This window comes from Oncorhynchus mykiss, chromosome 28, assembly GCF_013265735.2.
Source record: "Oncorhynchus mykiss isolate Arlee chromosome 28, USDA_OmykA_1.1, whole genome shotgun sequence".
Classification (NCBI taxonomy): domain Eukaryota; kingdom Metazoa; phylum Chordata; class Actinopteri; order Salmoniformes; family Salmonidae; genus Oncorhynchus; species Oncorhynchus mykiss.
Window position 1 is genome coordinate 13539666 of NC_048592.1, and position 15540 is coordinate 13555205.

The window sequence follows — 15540 nt, forward strand, 5'->3', positions numbered from 1 at the left end:
AGGATATAACATGGACATCAGGTTACACATGATGGCGGGGGGAATTATAAATGGATATTCAGGAGCTTGTCAGGAAGGACTGAGGATGAATGCCCATGAGAAGTGGTCAGGAGGGAAGGTAACAAGATAGACATAATTAATGGTCAAAGGGGAAAAGGTTAAAGCTTGGTCCCAGATCCATTAGTCAGATCTAAAGCCTAGGATGTATTCCACACTTTCAGTAGAAACACAGAAACAAGCATGCTAACAAATACCTTTATTGGTTTATAACTGAGGTATTATATTCGTGGCAATTAAACTGGAATTCAACAGAAATGGTTTCGATCAGCAGATTTTTGCCTTTCTTATATGAAAACAATAAAATATTGAAAGAGTCATACTAATTGGCAACCATGCATATGATAGGCAACTATAGTTAAACAGTTTGCACAGCAAGCACACAGTAAACAATTACCTTGTGATTAGGTAGCGCAACACAAGATTTTTAATTAATGCTGGTAAATATGTTCTTGTCAGGTGTTTGTGTAGCCATCCATCAGAGGAAAACCCTCCTCTGCAATCTGGGAGGTGATTTGTCTGAGCCAAGGTGGGCAGCACAGAACACTCCTCAGTGTTTAGCTACCTCCTACTGTATGCAATAAAAAAAAGAGGGTTCTGTACACCAAGGGAGAAAACGTTTTGAAATCAAATCAAAGTTTATTGGTGGCGTACACAGATGTTATCGCAGGTGCAGTGAAATGCTTGTGTTTCTAGCTCCAACAGTGCAGTTAATACCGAGCAATAAAACATTTAAAAAACAATACACAAATAATCCAGAAAAATTAAGAAATATCAGAACGAGCAATACCAGAGACCGGAATAATACCAGAGACCGGAATATATATATATACATAAAGTGCTCTTGGAAAGTATCTAGACCCCTTTACTTTTACAGCATTATTCGAAAATGGATTACATTTAAAAAAATCCTCATCAATATACACAATAACAAAAAACAGAATGACAAAGCAAAAACAAGTTTTTTAGTTTTGCAAAAACAGAAATACCTTATTTATATAAGTATTCAGACCCTTTGCTATGCGACTCGAAATTGAGCTCAGGTGCATCTTGTTTCCATTGATCAACATTGAGATGTTCCACAACTTGATTGGAGTCCACCTGTGGTAAATTCAATTGATTGGACATGATTTGGAAAGGCACACAGCTGTCTGTATAAGCTCCCACAGTTGACAATGTACGTCAGAGCAAAAACCAAGCCATGAGGTCGAAGGAATTGTCCGTAGAGCCCCGAGACAGGATTGTGTTATTTCATAGTTTTGATGTTTTCACTATTATTCTGCAATTTAGAACATAGTAAAAATAAGAAAAACCCTTGAATGAGTAGGTGTGTCTAAACTTTTGACTGGTACTGTATATATATACTCTACATATTGAACAAAAAAATTAACAACATTCAGCAATTTCAACATTTTTACTGAGTTACAGTTCAAATAAGAAAATCAGCCAATTTAAATCAATTCATTAGGCCCTAATCTATGTATTTCACATGACTTGGGAGCCAGGCCCACCCACTGGGGAGCCAGGCCCAGCAAATCAGAGTGTTTCACCCACAAAAGAGCTTAATTACAGACAGAAAAACTCCTCCTTTCACCAGCTGTCCGGGTGGCGGGCATCAAACGATCCCACAGGTGAACATGGTGGATGTGGATGTCCTGGGTTGACATGGTTACACGTGGTTGTGAGGCCGGTTGGATGTACTGGCAAATTCTCTAAAATGACGTTGGAGGTGGCTTATGGTAGAGAAGTGAACATTAAATGATCTAGCAACAGTTCTGTTGGACACTCCTGCATTCAGCATACCAATTGCACGTTCCCTCAAAACTTGAGACATCTGTGGCATTGTGTTGTGTGACAAAACTGCACATTTAGAGTTGCCTTTTCCTGTCCCCAGCACAAAGTGCACATGTTTAATGATCATGCTGTTTCATCAGCTTCTTGATATGCCAAACCTGTTGAATGAATTGCCTTGGGTAAAGGACAAATGCTCACTAACAGGGAAGTAAACACATTAGTGCACCTAATTTCAGAGAAACAAGCTTTTTGTGTGTATGGAACATTTATGGGATCTTTTATTTCAGCTCATGAAACATGGAACCAACACTTTACATGTTGTGTTAATATTTTGTTCAGTATAGTTAAGCAATAATCCATGAGGAGGTGTGGTATATGGCCAATACTGTGTACAACGGCTAAGGGCTGTTCTTACGCATGACGCAACACGGAGTTCCTGGATACTGCTCTAAAGCCATGGTACAATTTGAAACCAGAAGTTTACATACACCTTAGCCAAATACATTTAAATTCAGTTTTTCACCATTTCTGACATTTTAATCAGAGTAAAAACTATCTGTCTTAGGTCAGATAGGATCACCACTTTACTTTAAGAATGTGAAATGTCAGAATAAGACTAAAGAGAATGATATATTTCAGCTTTTATTTCTTTCATCACATTCCCAGTGGGTCAGAAGTTTACATACACTCAATTAGTATTTGGTAGCATTGCTTTTAAACTGTTTAACTTGGGTCAAACGTTTCGGGTAGCCTTCCACAAGCTTCCCACGATAAGAATTTTGGCCCATTCCTCCTGACAGCGCTGGTGTAACTGAGTCAGGTTTGTAGACCTCCTTGCTCGCACACGCTTTTTCAGTTCTGCCCACAAATGTTCTATAGGATTGAGGTCAGGGCTTAGTGACGGCCACTCCAATACCTTGACTTTGTTGTCCTTAAGCCATTTTGCCACAACTTTGGAAGTATGCTTGGGGTCATTGTCCATTTGGAAGCCCCATTTGCAACCAAGCTTTAACTTCCTGACTGATGTGTTGAGATGTTGCTTCAATATATCCACATAATTTTCCTTTCTCATAATGCCATCTATTTTGTGAAGTGCACCAGTCACTCCTGCAGCAAAGCACCCCCAAAACATGATGCTGTCACCCCTGTGCTTCACGGTTGGGATGGCATTCTTTGGCTTGCAAGCCTCCCCCTTTTTCCTCCAAACATAACAATGGTCATTGTGGCCAAACAGTTATATTTTTGTTTCATCAGACCAGAGGACATTTCTCCAAAAAGTACAATCTTTGTCCCCATGTGCAGTTGCAAACCATAGTCTGGCTGTTTTATGGCGGTTTTGGAGCAGTGGCTTCTTCCTTGCTGAGCGAACTTTCTGGTTATGTCGATATAGGACACGTTCTACTGTGGAAATAGACACTTTTGTACCTGTTTCCTCCAGCATCTTCAAAAGGTCCTTTGCTGTTGTTCTGGGATTGATTTGCACTTTTCACACCAAAGTGCGTTCATCTCTCGGAGACATACATCCACAGGTACACCTCCAATTAGCCTATCAGAAGCGTCTAAAGCCATGACATAATTTTCTGGAATTTTCTAAGCTGTTTAAAGGCACAGTCAACTTAGTGTATGTAAACTTCTGACCCACTGGAATTGTGATACAATGAACTATAAGTGAAATAATCTGTCTGTAAACAATATTTTGAAAAATTAAAAAATTACTTGTGTAATTAGTAGATAACCGACTTGCCAAAACTATAGTTTGTAAACAAGACATTTTTGGAGTGGTTGAAAAACGAGTTATAATGACTCCAACCTAAGTGTATATGGCCATATACTACAAACCTAAGAGGGGCCTTATTGCTATTATAAACTGGTTACCAATGTAATTAGAGCTGTAAAAATAAATGTTTTGTCATACACGCTGTATAGGATCTGATATAGCATGGCTGTCAGCAAATCAGCATTCAGGGCTCGAACCACCCAGTTTATATATATATGTATATATACATACAGTACTATCGTACTCTAAATTGTAGCTTTATCGACGCTGATAATTCAAGTATGTTGAAATACTGCTTGTTTTCCGTAATACTGGGCTTTCCACCCTCATGCTAGCTAGTAGTACCCACAGCAGCCATTATGGAATGACACATTGTGTTGAACAACAAAAGAGCTGATTGCCTGACACTGCTATTCCAAAATGGCAACAGTGGCCATTGCTAGCCTTCTGACCCCAGTGCCGCTCAGTGTAAACAACCGTAACGGTAGGGTCGGTATCTTCTGGCAACACCACTAACCAAACAACAGTGCTAGGTGCATGGGCATTTGAATAAGCAAATCTAAATATCTTAGATTTTACCCAGACCTCAAAAGGGGTCTCCTGATGTGGTTTACACATTGTTATGGATTTCTAACATCTAATTTGTTGTTTTTCTATTAAAACAGTGTGACTTTGAGAGCGAAACCCCCCAACATTGGACAAATCTGAAACCTGTGAATTTCTGACTCAGTTGACAGCCTCATTTGTCTGTTTCAATAGTAGGTCTACTATTAGCCTACTTGCAAAGGACAGCTTGGGTTGGCCTGACTGTGAAAGACCAAAATGGGATTCATCATTTTAGGTCATTCAGAGTTTATGGCATTGTTCCTCACTGAATTTTTCAAACACGGCACCTTTCCATCACCGTGTGGACCGTTTGGGAACTTTTTGGCAAAATTAGTTTATACACACTTCTCCAGGCACCACTACACCACTGGTGCTGACATTGTATGGGCTACTCTCTCAACTAAGTGTGTGTGTAAGCACTTTAAACACAAACATGTGGCTGTATCACCACCAACCGTCTGCAAAGCGGAAGGAAGAAGGAAAGAGAAGACAAACAGGGAATAAAAGACAACAGAAGAGAAAACCGAGAGGTGAAGCACAGAGTCCCCCCCCCTGTATTAGCGAGAGCAGATAAGCTGAAAATGAGGAGTGGATTAGTGGTGTGCTTTGACTCGTCTCGACACTGAGACCTTTCACTTTCTCCCGCCGCGTCATAATGCCAGTCATGCTGCCCGACACTAAGCCTGGCTCTTTATCTTAATCCCCCTTACTAAGAGACTATTTGGACTATTGGGGGGCCCCATGAGCAGGAAGTGGAAGGGTAGAGGGGGAAACACCACTTAGCTGAAGGGCTGGCAGAGGAAGGACGCGTCAGAGCTCTGTCCTCTGTCAAGCTCTGGTACTCCTGAAACACAATAATAACTATGGTATTCACACAATACACATTAATACCAGTTGGAATACACTAAACATTAATACTAACGGACTACACAACGTACACCAACAGGCTATCCTCAGTGTCCCAAAACTGCTGCTCATTTGAAACACAGTACTAGGAGTGGATTGTCTTTATTGTCTAACTTCAATGGATCTGACTGAGTGAAGCTGGCTATTGATCCTACATCCATGACCTACTGTATATAGAATAATACTTTTAAATGCATTAATCCTAGATATTGAAACAGGAAATCATATATTGGCACATCACATACTCATCCATGTACAGTATATCACACATACGTTTAGGTAGGAAGTGCCATTAAGAAAATGGAGGGCTTGTGTAAGACAGCTGAGTTTGAAACGTTGCCTTGGGAGTGGCCCCATGGTTTTAAGAGCGGTCGCAACGTAAGCTTCTGCTTCAGATGATGCTAGCACATAGAGTACATACACACGTACATCACTTACACAAGTCAGCCAAAGAAGATGCAAAGAGAGAGACACATTTCAAACATTTTGTTATTTCCCTAATCCAGGAAAGGCTACATTGTTTTATTGGAGTGTTTGATGAATAGGTCAAAGGTCAGCCAAGCATCCAAGCACACAACAGCTAACTCTTTAGCTTTATGCTTTGTTTCACGTTCAGAAACGTAAAGAGAGAAAAAAAATACAATAGGAAAATGAAACAAAAAAAAAAGAAAAACAATATTTACATACTGCATTATAAATATGTCAAATGTACATCATTATACACAAAGTACCTCAAATGGTCAGATAATGTAGCTACATTGAGACCTAACCAAAGTACCTAAAAATATGCTTGAGAACAATGAAGAAAAAAAAGTTGAAAAGATATCAAAATAGGGTTTACAAGTCAAGGAAGACTGACTGTAAAAAAACAAAAATATTTTCAAATTGTTTGACTGGGAGCTTGTCTGGTCATAGAGAATCTTGGACCCGTATCTACGTCCTGGGTACGTCCAAAATAGTAACCTACTCCCTTTATAGTGGACTACTTTTGACCAGGTATCGCATTGAACTCTGGTTAAAAGTGGTGCACTATTTAGGGAATAGGGTGCCATATCAGAACAGCCCGTCTTTGGGGGCGGGGGGGGGGAACATTTTGCTTAGAATAATGGTTATAGTTATAGTCAGGCAACGTTAAGAGTAGTGGGGAAGGGAAATATTACAAGGGTGAATATGGTCCTATGGCATCAGGTAAGTATATACCTCAAACTCCTCTATAGGAAATAATCTACTACCGTATATCAGACATACGTTGAAATGTACTTGAGAATTCATTGAAATACATTGGTGCCGTGGTGGTTTGTACACGTACTGTACACCTACTGTACACCAAAGGAAAAGGCCAACTCGTCCATGTAGTTATAACGTAAGGCTGTCTACAAGCTCTGTTGACCATCAGTCTAAATGTCATTTGGTTGAATCTGAAGGCCAATTCAGGACAACAGGGATGAAAGTGTATACTGTATTTTGACACTATTCCTGATTGACCACAACTTTATATCTTGTGGGTTTGAATAAACTACAAATACCGAGGGAACACAGCGGGAGGGCAAAGCTGGTTGAAATGTCCTCATTACAACCAGTTTATAATATGGTTGTAACCAGGTTGTACTGACGTAATTCCAACCAGTTTAGCCTGCTGGGAAATAACAAAACCATGTAGGTAATGTAACAGGGTTAATATGAAGAGCCTTTGCCCTGTAAACATAAACACTGCCATAGTAAATTTAAAGACCAGAAAACTGGGTTTTAATTTCAAACCTTAAAACGGCAGAAGAGCAAGGAAAATGAAATGTCTCTATATACTTTATGCCAATACCACTTGAATGTTCCTGTTGTGAAAGTTCCTCCTCCATCTTGTTTTGTCTCGTCTAAGTACTTATATATACACATATGATATTATCATGAAGAATTACCATAAAAACTGTCAAGTTATCTTGGCTTTTCTTTCCATCCCATCTTGACCCTTTTAGTCTCTATCTCCATGGTTTGACACTTGAATGTATCTGTTTTGGTCCCTTGAGTAAGGGTGAGCGGTTGGATGGTTCGTTAAAGTCACATTAGTTGTAGAGGAATTGAGAGGGAACGCTTCAAAACGACTCCAGTAGTCAACGTTAATCCACACCACTTCAGGATAAGTCTTATTGGAGGACGAGCTACTGTTAACCAGGGGTTGGAACCAACCAAAATTACTTTCCAATCGTTTTGTTCTGAACAGAACCACTATTTATTTTATTCCGTTCCACTGTTCCGACCAGCAAAATAAAGTACTGAACCAGTTAGAATCCCCAAAAAGTACTGTTTTCTATCATTCCTTTTTGGCCTGTGTAATGAACAGTTTTTTTTACATTTAGTTCATTAAATTACTTCACCAATCAGTGCAGATAGTGCAGCTTGCTATGGAGCGGGCAAACTAGTTGTTTACATGCGTGATGAACAGACAAGTGTAGGGGGCGAGATGCGATTCCCCCGGGTGGGGAGAGCGAGAGGGTGGAGGAGGAGGCGTGGCTTGGTATGACATGCATTCTCCGAATTCAACCCGCCGAATTATAGCCTACCTACAGAGGAGCGGTTTCTATGCAAGCGCTGGGCCTTGGTGGTCGGTGAGTCCGGTCCACTCTGAGAGTTCCGAGGTGGCTTAATGCTGGACCAGAGCTAGTTAACAAGCTTGTTTGTGCAGACCGGCACCAGAATTAAAAACACGCCTTCCTTTTCGTAGTTAATAAATCCAATGTGAAACATGATAACTATAGTATCCTTAACTAGCATTGAAAAAAAGTGAATCCATTCTTCTCTAGCCAATAAAAAAAATCTCTCCCAATCTTCTGAATCACACTTGTAATGTCAGTACAGTAGCCTATGCTTCGGAGGGGGAGGGGTAGGTAGCCTAAACACGTACAGGCAAAGATTTCCAGCTTGCAGGCAGACACTGGAATACGTTTCTGAGTGACAGAGTGAGGGCTTTGCATAGGCTCTTGGTTACGTAAACGTTATTAACCGGTTCCCATGCTTTTAAAATAACAGGTCTGTTCTGGAACAGTATAGATCATTTCCTCACTTCTGTTTCACAAAAAAAATATTTTCCTGTTTTCAGTTCCAACCCCTGCTTGTTACAGTGGTCTGTACTTGCGAACACCTTTTTTGCTCCAAAACCCTTTTAGTCAAACAACTATAAATGCTAGCCTTTTCTCCCAATGGTGTCCTACACAGATTTACCCAGTCACTTCCTCTCTCTCTTTCACTCACACAGAAGCACACGCGCACACACCCACACACGCACCACATAGTTGTTCACAGCAACAAAAGACAATTATGAGTACCAATATACAGGGCCTTCGGCTACAAGAGGTGAACAGACATTCCATTATGCCTGCAGGGGCCAGGTTATGTGATCTGTGTCAAATAGTTATCAACACTCTTCAAATCCATCCAAAAATTACTCCAACAAAGATCTCTTAATGATACAATTTCCTTCCTTCAATCACTCCTCTGAATGATTTCTGATTGAAGAGGCATCTTTTTTTTTTTTTTTTACAAAAAACAATCGACACGATGCTCATAAAACAGACCCTCAATTTCCTTATAATCATGGATGATTTGCAAGCGGGACATGATCAGGGTGGAAGAACAAATGACTCACTTAACTATCTCCCAAAATTCTCCCATTGTGCAATCATCTCTGAAATGTCAAATTATGATTTAAACCTTTTGCCCGTAAGTAAAGTATTTCAATCATTTTTGACCTTCCACCTACCTAGACATGCGTTGCTTTCTACATTTATTTTATTTTTTACATGAATGGCATGTCAAGAGTTTGATGGCTTCATAGTACCAATACTAACTGGTTAATTTCGAACCTTCTGAATTCTGAAATTGGTGGGCTATGGAGGACTTGTTGTAAACCCTATTAAACCATCTATAGGAATAGTTTCTCTCCTGCAATGACTATGGATGATACCACTCAGCAAACGCTGTGCGTCCAACATGGAAGTTCCTTTGGAGTATCTAAAAGCAAAATGTTACCACGGCGTTTATCTTTCTCTATATAGGCATGGAAACATTATCGGAGGGAATTTGTCATTTCATCAAACGGCACAATATAAACACAGTTTGGCCCCAACAGAGGACAACACGAAAGGAAATGTTCAAGCATAGAAATGAACTGTTTTAGTAGAGAGGGGAGGGGTGAGCCATTCATTTGGTTGATGCTTAATAACAATAAAAAAAGTTTTAAACTGATCATGATCGTTACTGACAAGACAGTACCGCTGTGCCAATGATATGAGGAAAACAACAACCAAACAAATACAATATACAATGTCCACCAGGTAAAACCTGCCTCTCTCAACATCTTGGAATATCTCTATCCTCTCCGTTGCGGCCCAAAAAAGCCTCCACTGCCAGTCGCTCAGTTTAGGTTACACAGTATGAAGCGGGGGACCGGGAGAGTAGTACGGTTACTGGGTCGTCTATGGGGACACAGTGTGTTTATGTTCACGGGCCTTGGTGATCGGTGAGTCAAGTCTACTCCAGTCTGGTCTGGGATGATCCACTCCTGGTCCTACATTATACTGACACTGCGGTTGAGCTCACTGAGGGCATTGTTGTTGTTGACGTTAGGGTTGGGGTTAACATTGGGGTTTCTGCGGCTCATGTTGGGGGTGGTGAGGCTGCTGCTGCTGACCGGGTCGTTGGGGCAGCCGTGCTGGAGCAGGATGTCAGAACATTCCTGGCTTCCTGCCCGCCGGGCGCAGGACAGCGGCGTCTGGCCGCGCGCGTCCCGACTTTTCACGTCCACACCGTACTGAGGGAACAGATGAGAGGTGTGAGGAGGAGAAGAAGTGGACTGGACAGAGAGAGGTGACATCGTGGTCTAGCTAGTTGAGCAGATTCACTCAAAAAACTCAATTTTACTCCACAGCCAGGAGTTTTTCCTGGTCGTGTCAACATGCTTAGGAAACACTCCTGACCCTGACCATAACATTTTCCCTATTCATCTAACTTTTTAACCATTTATCTTATTCATTATCATTCAATCTATATTCAACCAGGAAGATAATCAACCTTTAATCAAGGTTGAAAACCATCCCCTCTCAAACCACAACGTACTCACCCAGATGAGAAGCTGGGTGATGACCACGTTGGCCATGGCACAGGACAGATGCAGGGCGGTGCGTCCGTCCCCGTCTCCGTACGTCTCGTTGACCTCCTCCTTGGTGCCGTGGGCCAGGAGCAGCACCACCAGCCTCAGGTCGTCCTCCACCACGGCCCGGAGCAGCTGCTGCCCCAAGGGCACATCCGACTGGGGGAGACCCACCAGGAACAGCTTCTGCTCATACTTAGCCCGGATCCACCGCTCCCTCTCCTCCCTGGTGGTGAGGAAAGAGAGAAGAGATATGACATAGAGGGTTAAAAAGAGGGTCAGTGAGGTTACAGAGGACTGAAAAACAAGAAACAATGATACAATTGTGAAATGGGATTTTCTATTAAATAAATAGATCGTTTGTAATCTAAAGCCATGGTAATTATTCACAAGCAGGTTTTGGAGTAACTGTAGTCCGCAGTACTCATAGGGCCTAGACCACATGCTGCCACTTAAGATCGATCCTAACAGTCACGCCATTGTCTCAATCATGTATTTTCTCTAATAGGGAGCCTAGTGTAGCCTCTGAGTGTCAGGACACTGACGATGAAAGAGCTCAGTGGAGGGGCCAGATGCTGAAACTGTATCCCACCTGATAATCGTCTGCAGCAAGAGAGTTACAGTCTAGCCAGCTATCTAAAGGTTACACATTGTGAACAGCATGTCTGCTGTGGACAATACAGGACAGGAGGAAAGGGGGACATGTTTTTATCAGTGCTGTCAGCCATCAGTCGGAAAGGGATAACTGGAGGATCCCCCACAAAGGAGACTTCCTGCGCTTGGGCCCCGGCCTCCCCTGGGGTGCCCGGGATGGGAAGCCAATCGATGGGCCTGAATGGCAGACAGAGAGGCGGACCGGAGCTGGGGCTGGGTCTCCTTCAGTTATAGAGCCAGAGAATAGAGAGGAGCAGAGGAGGAGGGATCCATCTCCCTCCACTCTCTGCTAGTCAGACTTCTATCTCTACATCGCTCTACATCTTGAATCTCGACTCCCCAGTTCTCTTTTCTCCCACCCACACACAAACTGCAATACCATCCAAATAGCATTGGATTTAAAAAAAGAAAATCAATACAGTGAATGGCTGGGCATGCTCAGTGTGGCTCTGACCCCGCGACCCCGTCAAGCGGAGTGATAAGGGAAGTAGAAAGGGGCTGTTGTTTGGGCGTCTGGGTGAGTGACAGAGAAAAGGGGCTCACACTGATATGGTAAAACGACTCTGTCGCTGGTTGGAGTGACAAGGATCCCCCAGGACACTGACTGCCAACGGGTCTGTATGGACACTAACGTCACTTTACACTTCAAACTATCAGTAAGTAAGCCTAGCCTAATTGTCCCTAGAATTTCTAAGCAAACAGCTGGCAGGGCTTTCTCCTATAGAGCGCCATTTTAATGGAACGGTCTGCCTACCCATGTCAGAGACGCAAACTCGGTCTCAACCTTTAAGTCTCTACTGAAGACTCATCTCTTCAGTGGGTCATATGATTGAGTGTAGTCTGGCCCAGGAGTGGGAGGGTGAACGGAAAGGCTCTGGAGCAACGAACCGCCCTTGCTGTCTCTGCCTGGCCGGTTCCCATCTTTCCACTGGGATTCTCTGCCTCTAACCCTATTACAGGGACTGAGTCACTGGCTTACTGGGGCTCTCTCATGCCGTCCCTGGAGGGGGTGCGTCACCTGAGTGGGTTGATTCACTGATGTGGTCATCCTGTCTGGGTTGCCCCCCCCCCCCCCCCCCGTGGCGGAGGTCTTTGTGGGCTATACTCAGCCTTGTCTCAGGATGGTAAGTTGGTGGTTGAAGATATCCCTCTAGTGGTGTGGGGGCTGTGCTTTGGCAAAGTGGGTGGGGTTATATCCTTCCTGTTTGGCCCTGTCCGGGGGTGTCCTCGGATGGGGCCACAGTGTCTCCTGACCCCTCCTGTCTCAGCCTCCAGTATTTATGCTGCAGTAGTTTATGTGTCGGGGGGCTAGGGTCAGTTTGTTATATCTGGAGTACTTCTCCTGTCCTATTCAGTGTCCTGTGTGAATCTAAGTGTGCGTTCTCTAATTCTCTCCTTCTCTCTTTCTCTCTCTCGGAGGACCTGAGCCCTAGGACCATGCCCCAGGACTACCTGACATGATGACTCCTTGCTGTCCCCAGTCCACCTGGCCGTGCTGCTGCTCCAGTTTCAACTGTTCTGCCTTATTATTATTCAACCATGCTGGTCATTTATGAACATTTGAACATCTTGGCCATGTTCTGTTATAATCTCCACCCGGCACAGCCAGAAGAGGACTGGCCATCCCACATATGCTCTCTCTAATTCTCTCTTTCTTTCTCTCTCTCGGAGGACCTGAGCCCTAGGACCATGCCCCAGGAATACCTGACATGATGACTCCTTGCTGTCCCCAGTCCACCTGACTGTGCTGCTGCTCTAGTTTCAACTGTTCTGCCTTATTATTATTCGACCATGCTGGTCATTTATGAACATTTGAACATCTTGACCATGTTCTGTTATAATTTCCACCCGGCACAGCCAGAAGAGGACTGGCCACCCCACATAGCCTGGTTCCTCTCTAGGTTTCTTCCTAGGTTTTGGCCTTTTCCTAGCCACCGTGCTTCTACACCTGCATTGCTTGCTGTTTGGGGTTTTAGGCTGGGTTTCTGTACAGCACTTTGAGATATCAGCTGATGTACGAAGGGCTATATAAATAAATTTGATTTTGATTTGATTAGAAAGCAGACAAAATTACAAATAATTACAAATAGCTCATGGCAATGTGTCATGTTAGAATGATGCCATCGTTCTGAAGACAATGCTCAGACTGACTCGTGGCTATGTCCCAATGTCTACACTAGCACACCATCAGAAATCCATGCCTAATATGTTGCTTTATTTGAAGGGGTATGCTAGTGTGGATATTGGACCAAAGTTTACAGTATACAGTGCATTCGGGCAGTATTCAGACCCCTTGAATTTTTACACATTTTGTTACGTTACAGCCTTATTCTAAAATGGATTCAATTGTTTTTATTATTATTATTATTATCAATCAACACACAATAACCCATAATGACAAAGCAAAAACAGTTTTGCTGATTCTTTTTGCAAATGTAAAAAAACAATGTGCAACTTAAATATCCCATTTACAAAAGTATTGAGACACTTTACTCAGTACTTTGTTGAAGCACTTTTGGCAGCGATTACAGCCTGGAGTCTTCTTGGGTATGAAGCTACATGCTTGGCACACCTGTATTTGGGGAGTTTCTCCCATTCTTCTCTGCAGATCCTCTCAAGTTCTATCAGGTTGGATAGGAAGCATCGCTGCACAATTATTTTCAGGTCTCTCCAGTTCGATTGGGTTCAAGTCCGGGCCACTCAAGTACATTCCGAGACTTGTCCACTCCTGGAGCCGGTTTTCATCAAGGATCTCTCTTTACTTTGTGCCGTTCATCTTTCCCTCGATCCTGGCTAGTCTCCCAGTCCCTGAAAAACATTCTCACAGCATGATTCTGCCACCACCATGCTTCACCCTAGCGATGGTGCCAGGTTTCCTCCAGACGTGACGCTTGGCATTCAGGCCAAAGAGTTCAATCTTGGTTTCATCAGACCAGAGGATCTGGTTTCTCATGGTCAGAGTCCTTTAGGTGCCTTTTGGCAACTCCAAGCGGGCTGTCATGTGCCTTTTACTGAGGAGTGGCTTCCATCTGGCCACTCTACCATAAAGGCCTGATTGGTGGAGTGCTGCAGAGATGGTTGTCCTTCTGGAATTTTCTCCCATCTCCATAGAGGAGCTCTGGAGCTCTGTCAGTGACCAACGGGTTCTTGGTCACCTCCCTGACCAAGGCCCTTCTCTCTCGATTGCCCAGTTTGGCCAGACGGCCAGCTCTAGGAAGAGTCTTGGTGGTTCCAAACTTCTTCCATTTAAGAATAATGGAGGCCACTGTGTTCTTGGGGACCTTAGGTTTTTGCTCTAACATGCTCTGTCAACTGTGGGATCTTATATAGACAGGTGTGTGCTTCTCCAAATCATGTCCAACCAATAGAATATTCCACAGGTTGACAAACATTTTTATATATGTTTTTTTGTGTATTTTCTTAAAACTGCATTGTTGGTTAAGGGCTTGTAAGTAAGCATTTCACTGTAAGGTCGACACCTGTTGAATTTGGGGCATGTGACAAATCAAATGTTATTTTATTTTAATCAAGTTGTTGAAACACCTCAAGGATGATCAATGGAAACAGGATGCACCTGAGCTCAATTTCAAGTCTCATAGCAAAGCGGTCTGAAAGCTTATCTAAATAAGATATTTCTCTATATCTTTAATACATTTGCAAAATTTTCTAAAAATCTGTTTTTGCTTTGTCATCATGGGGTATTGTGTGTAGATTGGTGAGTAGTTTTTTATTTATTTAATCCATTTGAGAATAAGGCTGTAACGTAACAAAATGTGGGAAAAGTCAAGGGGTCTGAATACTTCCGAATGCAATGTATAGTACAGTATGTCACCTGCCAGGCCCACTAGCTTTCAGCAGCACCAACCTTAACTAAAGGGGTTAATTAGCCTACCTCTCCTCTCCACTGACAGACCTGGCCCACATCACAGCTGCCTTTGTCAGTGCCTGCACGGAATTTGATTAACTGCTAACCACCATTAATAGTTCATAAAGCTCAGCCTAGCAGATAAAGCAGTCACCCTGAACTCTTGCATTGTCCTTTACACATTAAAGGATGTCTAATTACACTGGGAGTAGGGAAATTGTTTTAATGATTAGTGTGGAGTTCAGTAACACCACAAAGCCTGCATACATGCTTATAACCCGTTATAAAGCATTATACCTCAAGGTTAAGTTAAGTATTACTTATGCGATTCTTCAAATTAGCTCAATGGTACAGGCATACCTCTAAACTCGCCTTACGACTTCCTGAAAAGCATTAAAACAGTGGGGAAAAGGATCTCTCTCGTGGGTGAATAACTATTTTCTTAAGGATGGCGATTGGAGCGGCGATTGGAGCAGCCAGCAGTTTTATGGTGTAAGCCCTCCATCAAACTCCAGTCTGTCATTATGTGAGAACAAGGCCGGTAGCGGATCAATGGCAGACCAGAAACAGCGGATTGCTCTGGTTAGGAGGCTGACAGCCCCACCCCCCATGGTTTTCACTTTCAAACACAGGCACCAAGTCCTTTTAAAAACATTCCCCAGCCCTTCTCTGAAACCCGAGAATCAAGTACGTGTCGAACGTTAAACTATATGTGATCGATTTGGTAATAGTCAGATGTAC

At 42.8% G+C, this 15540-nt stretch overlaps 1 protein-coding gene across 3 annotated transcripts in view; it reads right to left on the minus strand.

Annotated features, from left to right (window-relative positions):
* Positions 1–5624: 5624 nt before the first annotated feature.
* The window catches only part of LOC110508590 (arf-GAP with GTPase, ANK repeat and PH domain-containing protein 3), a 222118-nt gene continuing 212202 nt past the window's right edge, over positions 5625–15540 (minus strand). For all 3 annotated transcript variants that reach the window (XM_021589215.2, XM_021589214.2, XM_036966890.1), the window contains exons 17-18: positions 10251–10506; positions 5625–9941 (exon numbers count right to left, since the gene is read on the minus strand). In XM_021589215.2, coding sequence (XP_021444890.1) covers positions 9699–9941; positions 10251–10506 — 499 coding nt within the window. In that variant the 3' untranslated portion in view covers positions 5625–9698. The remainder of the gene's footprint in view (positions 9942–10250; positions 10507–15540) is intronic.